Source organism: Drosophila subpulchrella, chromosome 3R (genome assembly GCF_014743375.2).
Source record: "Drosophila subpulchrella strain 33 F10 #4 breed RU33 chromosome 3R, RU_Dsub_v1.1 Primary Assembly, whole genome shotgun sequence".
In the NCBI taxonomy this organism is placed as follows: domain Eukaryota; kingdom Metazoa; phylum Arthropoda; class Insecta; order Diptera; family Drosophilidae; genus Drosophila; species Drosophila subpulchrella.
This window is the reverse complement of record NC_050609.1, coordinates 2,207,366-2,215,136: the sequence shown is the minus strand read 5'-3', so window position 1 is coordinate 2,215,136 and position 7,771 is coordinate 2,207,366. Positions and strand designations below refer to the sequence as shown.

The 7,771-nt window shown below is 42.1% G+C and overlaps 1 protein-coding gene across 1 annotated transcript; it reads right to left on the bottom strand.

The window, feature by feature from the left end:
- Window positions 1-3,915: 3,915 nt before the first annotated feature.
- On the bottom strand, window positions 3,916-7,552 carry LOC119558443 (histidine-rich protein PFHRP-II). Its single transcript, XM_037871983.1, has 2 exons — window positions 7,374-7,552; window positions 3,916-5,656 (listed from the first exon to the last, which is right to left on the bottom strand). Exons 1-2 carry the CDS (start codon window positions 7,383-7,385, stop codon window positions 4,508-4,510), a joined length of 1,161 nt encoding a protein of 386 aa, XP_037727911.1. The 5' UTR covers window positions 7,386-7,552; the 3' UTR covers window positions 3,916-4,507.
- Between the last annotated feature and the right edge of the window lie 219 nt (window positions 7,553-7,771).

Below are 7,771 nucleotides of genomic sequence, written 5' to 3'. Positions count from 1 at the left end.
CTTCAATGTTGTGTCATTTTAATTGTCGAGCAAAGGTCATAGGTTGGCGACCTTTCACTAAGTATGCTAGCCTAATGGACATGGGTCTAACCTTTTCTCCGCTTCAGATACTCTATCTTCAAAGTGTTCTATATTCGGACTGAATAAATAAATTGGAAACGACATCAGTAACCGCCAATTAGAAGCGGTGTTGTACAAAAAAAGCTCTGAGATAGAAGCAGCTTTCAAATGTCAGGTTTAGTAGTGCATAAATTATGCCTAAAAGTAGGCACTGTAATTTACATACGCTTTTCCCTAGCCGAGTTTCCAGGGAAAAATGCTAATTGCGTGTCAATCAGTTGATGTTAATTTGGAAAAGGTTTTCCCGCCCAGATATATTCAAGCTTTAAGGGAAAAAGCCGAATTGATATGGCTGCGCATTTACATCGTATCATGCGTGGGCTTAGAGTTTCAACTTTCAACTGAATATTCATGTGGGAAAAGGTCAAAGCCTGGAGAAACAATAATCACCTTTGGCCATCTCTGTTGAATATTCGAAAACCGTTTTTGCTCAGATGATTTTAGTGTTTGCTATTTTCTATTCCACGGCATTTTCCCACACACTTGCCTCATCTTGTGCCAAAGTGCTTCTTATTACTTCGATTTTCTCGCTTTCGTGTGGCCCACTTTGTTGCACAAATGGCTCGAATCGCTGGAAATCGAATTTTCTGCGTTGCACTATATCTACTTTGCAACAATGATTCTGCCTTGGCCGCGTGTGCCGGCACTATTTGTGCACATGTCTTTGAAACGAAGCACAAAGTGGATGAGTCCTTATCGACTATCTGTGAAAAAGTTTCCACGAACCCATTTTCGCGGATTAAAGTGGTTAGCCATTGGGATATCGGCAGTTGCTTGGAAAGATAGGAAATCTTTCAGAAGCTTTTATTCGAAGATTAAAAATTGAAGGAACCTTTACTTCTGTGACAGGTTAGGATGATAAAAACCCATATTAGTTTATCTGTTATTTTAAAGGTTCTTTATTTTACAATATAATATCTAATATATAAAGATCATATACTAATAATACTTTTTATAATCTTGCGAATATATATTTTACAATATGAAAAACGAACAATAGAACTAGGCGTGGAAATGATTATTTATTTTATTTATTGACTCCGGTACATCGTTTAGAAGAACAAACTTTGATTTAAAGTTTTAAAATTTATGAAAGCTTTGCGTTTTTGACAAATACCAGAAATTCGAAATATAACTTAAATAGATTTTTATGATTCATAAATTCACTATATATTATTTCTAGTACTTTTTATGATCTTAAAAATGTGTATTTTCTAATATAGCATCATACTAATATCAATATCAATTAATAATTTAAAAATAAATTTAAGCTCAAAGTTATTATAATAAAATATTTATCTCTCTTACGCAAAATATAATATTACTTCACTTTAAAATATTTTTTTCTTAAAATATTACAAATTTTTTCCTGTGTAACAGAATAAACATAACACATAAATGGCTCCTTTCCCATCCAGACAATTATTTAGATTTCCCCCCAAACAATTGCCAATATATTTCGACACTCCTGCAGTTGCAACATGCATTCAAATCAGATCAATTAGGCCATAAATTAACGCCTCAACCATAAATTAAATTGATGCAAAACATAAAAGCCATTTGACCAAGATATGCAAAATGCAGCTCATGCAACGCCCACTGTGAAACTAAGCCAAAATAAAGACAAGAGCAGCGTCAGAATGCCAGGGCTCAAAATCGCTTTTGAATTGTGTTTGTTGGCTCAGACTTTGTGTTTGCTCAACGGCTCTGTGTTGCAGTTAAATCGGAGCCCTGGGCGCAGGGCCAAATGCCACAACAGTTCTGGCCAAAAATCAACAAAAACAAAAACCGCAACGGACTTCGATTGATTGGGCCAACTTGCAAACTGGCGGGCAAATGCAAATGTAATTCTTCAATCCGAATGAAATTTTTTTTGATTTTTGAAAGCAAGGAATGAGAAGTGAGTGCAAATCAACGACGCCACTTGCAATAATATTGTTTGGTCGAAATTAGTTGGCAGCAAATCTGGCCATTGCACATTCACTTTTGGCTGGAAGCCGACCACGCCCCAACACTTGTGGCTCACTGGGATGTAGATATTGGTAATACCGATTGGTTTCTGGCCAGGCTACCGTTTTTTTGCGGGGTGCCAAATATTCTGAACTGCGGATAAACACAATCGCCTGGCCGGTAATTCGAACAATTTCGGCTTTTATGCGCTGCCTGGCGTGTAATTAAATTAACTGCCGGGTCAGTAACCGGATCGAAGTCAAGCCCCACCTGCCCCGAAGGTCGAATATTTTGTTTTAAAGTCGATCTCACTTATGGCCTGTAACTGTAACTGTTAGTGGCCGACAATTGGTCGTAAATCGAAATGCCAATGCATGCTTAATTAAATGGCAAAGACCCCAAAGAGCCCATCCCAAAAGACGTCCCTAAATCTACGATAAAAGCCAAACCCTCGCTTGTTTATGCGTGGAAAATTGAAAATCGCTCCTCGTATTTTCACCTGCCTGCCGGCTGACCTTTGCGTGTCAGCCCGCCGGCCAAGGGTTGTTAATTTTTAATTAGCCACCATGGCCCGTAATAAACTAGGCCCCCTTCAAGGTCGCCCCAAAAGGTTGCACTTGAATTTATGGCCCCCGGGGTGGAAATTCCTTGCCCCCTTTTTGGGGCCGAAGAGCACATTCAATTCCGACTTGACAAATGCATGGCAATCTATTTACTCAAATTGTTTGCCCAGCTTCGAAGCGCCAATAGTTCGAGTCTCCCCAAGTCGAGTGACACAATCCCCCCCCCCCCCCCACACACACACACACACATAAAACACACAATTTTGCAGGCGGCTGGGGTAAAAAATACAAGACTCATACCGCATTGATTGATTGTTTGTTCGCTCCCAGTGTCACAGTGCCACATTCAGCTATCCTCCGATGGGAATTCAGAGTGCCACGCCCACAGCATAGCACACCACCCACCGCCCCCGCAGGAGGCATTTCCACATAGTACACAAGCACACACATGTGGGGGTATGCAAATTTCAATCGTTGCATTGCAAATATTTATGTTCCTTTCAATGCAGTCACTGTGGGTGGAAGATGGGGTGCGGTTGGTTTAGGTGGTTATTCTGGGTGGTGCGGCAGTTGACCTGTGACAGGGAATTATGAGCCAGAGTTTAAAGGAAATGGGATTTCCCACTGACACAGGGGAGAGCTTCATGACAGGATGCCCTTTTAATTAATATGACAAAACAATGGAAATAACATAAAAATGTGGTTGAGAGATAAATCTGAATACGGGTGGTTTAAATTAAATTCCAACGAGCACAAAGTCAACTCGGTGCTTTGACGAATAAAAACAAAAAACGAAGAAGACCTAGTATTTATTTTTTATACGGTATACGTATTTTGTGAGGGCTTCTAAATGTTTTGGAATTAAAATTTGCAAAAAAAATATATGTTTTTAAAGGGAAGAGAAAAACCTTTTTCGGAACTCCATCATAGCATATTTTAAAATTATTTGTTGTTATTATTTAAAAAGAAATAAAAGTTTTAAACCCGTTTTTTAATAACAAGAATATACAAAATTGCATATTCGCTTTTCATTGAAAATATTTGAATAAACAAGTGGAATGAATATACAAGTTCATATATATTTATAAATAAATGGTATGAATATTAAAATCCAAGATTTAGTGAACGAAAAATCACATAAGTTCCCTAAATAACGTAATGCCCATATCCCAATAGTAAATCTGTTATAAAAACCTTTGCTTATAATGCTCCACATAAACATATGAATTTAATTAAGAACTCTTGTTGCCACAATTCCCTCGTCAATTCCAAACACTTTAAATTGTGATCAAATACATTTTTGCAGTTTATTTGTCTGTTTGCAGTTTCATATAAAATATAGATCTATATCTGGTCAGATACATAGAGATTACAACAGTTATTTACAACATACTCATACAGCGTTTCTCAATCGAGGTAAGATAAGAGAAAGAAGATGTAGATTGTCGGGCAAGGAGATAGAAAGAGAAAGTCTAGTTCAGAGAGATGTAAATAGGAAGATGTGTGTGCTGTGACTGGGACTTCCATCCAAATCCGAATCGCTCGAAACCCAGCGGGCAAGGAAGTCTTCCTCCGAAGAACTTCAATCTCCCGTGTGTAGTGGCTTTCAGTTTTCCTTGTGTTTTTGAGTGGCGTGTGTGTGCGTTTCTCAGTGGGTGAAAGATAGGTTCAGTAATATGTAGAATAGACAGATAGATGGAAAGACAGACAGACAGATAGATACAGAGTTGGGAATGCTGCTTTAAAGTCGCTCTAGCGTGCGTATACGCAATGCAAAGTTGCGCATACGCACCGCTGGCTTCGGTAGTCGGTTAGGCAGAGTGTATAGAGATGCTCGTCGTCGATCGGAGGTTAAGTGCCGATCCCTTTAATCCTTAGTAGTGGTCGTAATGCGCATGGTACTGGCCATCGTCCTCGTGGCCATTGCCTCCGTAGTAGCCACCATGGCTGGCCGGAGCTCCATGACCGGCGGCAGCCACTGCATTCAGATGCGCGGCACGGGCGTGCTGCACCTCGGCGGGCTCCACGGGCACTCCATTGTGGATCACCGGGATGTGGATGGGTCCCTTATGCGCATAACCAGTGGCGTAGCCGCTGTGGCTGCTGTGGCTCTGCTCCCAGCGTCCATCGTAGTGGCCATCGTCCCAGGATCCATGGGAGGCAGCTCCTCCGTGGACGGAGGCCTGCGACACGGCGGCGTAGTGGGCGGCCTTGGCGTGCTGCACCTCGGGCGTGTCCACGGGCACTCCGTTATGGATCACGGGCACATGGTAGCCACCGTGGCTGATGGGGGCAACGGCATGTCCGGAGCGGGCGGCAGCGTGGGCGGCAAAGTGGGCGGCCTTGGCGTGCTGCACCTCGGGCGTCTCGACGGGAGCTCCATGGGCATGGGCCACGGCTCCCAGGGCCTTGGCATGGGCGGCATAGTGCTCAGCCTTGGCGGCCTGAACATCGGGCGTGTCAACGGGAACACCTCCATGGGTCAGTGGGACATGGGCGGCCTGGCCATAGCCCCATCCTCCTCCGTAGATGGAGCGCTTGTACAGATGGTGTCCACCGGCATTGTGGGCGGCAGCGGCGTGGGCAGCGGCATGTTCGGCCTTGGCATGCTGCACCTCGGGCGTATCAACGGGCACGCCACCGTGGGTCAGCACCGGGATGTGGATGGGTCCGTGGGCGTAGCCATGGGCGTAGGGCGCGTAGGAGCCATGGGAGTGGGCGGCAGCGTAAACGGGGGCGGCGTGAGCGTGAGGAGCCTGCGGCAGGTTGGTGCCCACGGCATTGAAGCCATGGTGCGGATCAGCAGTGTAGGACACCGATTGCACGTGACCATGACCATCCACGTAGGAGTAGGAGCCGTGCGTGGTGCCATCATGGCCGCGCGTCTCATGCTTCTGTGAGTTGGGATCGGCGTATCCGTAGGAGTAGGTGTGGCTGTGGGGGTCCAGGTGCTGGTACTGTGTGGACACGGCTCCGTGCCAGGAGGCGGACACCGTGGAGACCAGCAAGGCGGCAGCAATAAACTAATGGGAAATGAAAAACAATTTTAATTTAATTGTCCACATAAATAGAAAAAAAAATTAGATTTTTAAAAATATATAAAATATAAATATCGAAACTGTTGCTCACATTTTATAAAAGTAATAAGTCGCTCTTAAAAGAGCATAACATTGTTAAATCACCATATATGTTTTTGATGTAATTTTAAATTTACTAAAATGTTCTCTATAAGAAAACTAATTCCAAAAAACTAATTAATAAATGTTATACGGTTTAATAAAAAGAATCATCAAAATAGTAATCAAAATAAGCTCATTCAATTTTAGCTCTTCACAAACGGTTTCACTAATATCCGTCTTCAGGAAACTAATCCAGGATAAAACCCGCTGTCTTCATAATACATTTAGAAAAGTACACAATTAAGTTAGATACTTAATGTTTCAGATATCCAATGGTTTAAATCATACTAGTTCCTTATCTTGCCCCTATTTCCCACACTGTAGAAAATGTTAGGTGTGGGATTATGCCATGGCTCAGTAATTACTCTTGCGGTAGCCGCCGCCTAAAATCTTTAATCGCAGGTGTCACTCAATGGGAGCTTATAAGCCGCCTCTGCTAACCTAATTACAGGCTTTGCTTTTCTTGCGCTTGCGCCAACGTTTTCCTCTCGCTTTTCTTTTGCAAACACACGCCCATCTCTCCGCTTTTCTTTCGGATTCGCTTTTCCAGCGCCGCGAAGCGCAACCGTTTGATTCGATTCAGAGATACACGTTTCGACCAATATGTATTCGTTTGCAGATATTACCGCATGCGGCGCGATTATGTACCATATTATGTGTCAGCAGGTGAGTGGGGCAAGTGGGGCAGGCTGAACGGAAAGTGGTGGAAAAACAGTTAAATAAACTGTCCGACATGCAACATGTCAACGGCTTACCAACGGGACTTCGCACAGAATTTGATGGCAGCTGATGGTTTTCTGGGTGGTACGCTTAGCATGACGTGCCTAGCGTAAATGACTCTCGGATGGAACTGAAGGATTTATGCATTTCGGTAGCAGAACAGGTGGCACATTATTCGGAGCGGAATTTAAATGAATCGAATTAAATTCAACTGAAGGCATGACAGATTAATATGCCATTTAAGGAATGCAAGCAATGCATTTATTTTATAATGCCAAGTCACTGTCATGTTTAAAGCAAATATAATCATATAACCAATTGTAGTTTATGTTTTTTATCCTAAAGATACGTTTTCTTATGCACCTTATATATAATTTTTAAATTGATGGTTCTAATCAAAGATTTGATAGAATAAAGCACTTCCTAATGTTTTAAAACCTTGTTCCTTAGATCTTGTTAAAATCAAATTCAAAACATAAATTTGTTTTTGACTCAAAAAGTGATCACTGGGTATTGTGTACTAACATTAACTTTAAAAAATTATCCTAAAGATCTGTATTTCGAATTTATAACAAATAAAATATTGTTTTAAAGATGTAATGATCTATCATTTACTTGGTTAGCCAAATCTTTGATCTTATATTAACCTACTTGTTAAACAAAAATTAAATTTTTTTTTTAAAACCATAAATAAAGTAGAAGGTAAATATTTATATATTTAAGGAAGTGAGACACCTAAGCCCAAAATCCTTAAGGCCTGATAAAACTCTACACTTTATCACTCTTAATTTTTCACATATCCTTTTGATGTTATCCTTTAGATCCCATGGCGTATACTTACGAATGGCTTCATTTTGAGTTTAGATCACACGATTGAGCTTCGAAAAGGAGTTTCGGGGATACACTGGGGATGCACGGAAGTGGAAAACTAACTACACACGACACGACACAGGCAGTGGTCGCTGGACGCTGGTTGAACCTCCTAGAACCACGACTAGGACTGTTAACGAACTGTGCTGACTGCTGGCTGGCGGCCCTAATATATACCGCCCGAGACCGGCGACCGGAGACTGGGGAGCAGAGCGCACACCGAGACGCCGAGCTGAGACGCCGGCGCATGCGCAACATTGGTAACAGCAGCAACACCAGAAACAACAACAACATCAGCAACACCAGCAATATCGGCCATACAATAAAAAGCCAACGAGAGCAAGAGCAGAACAATGTAATCGTATTACC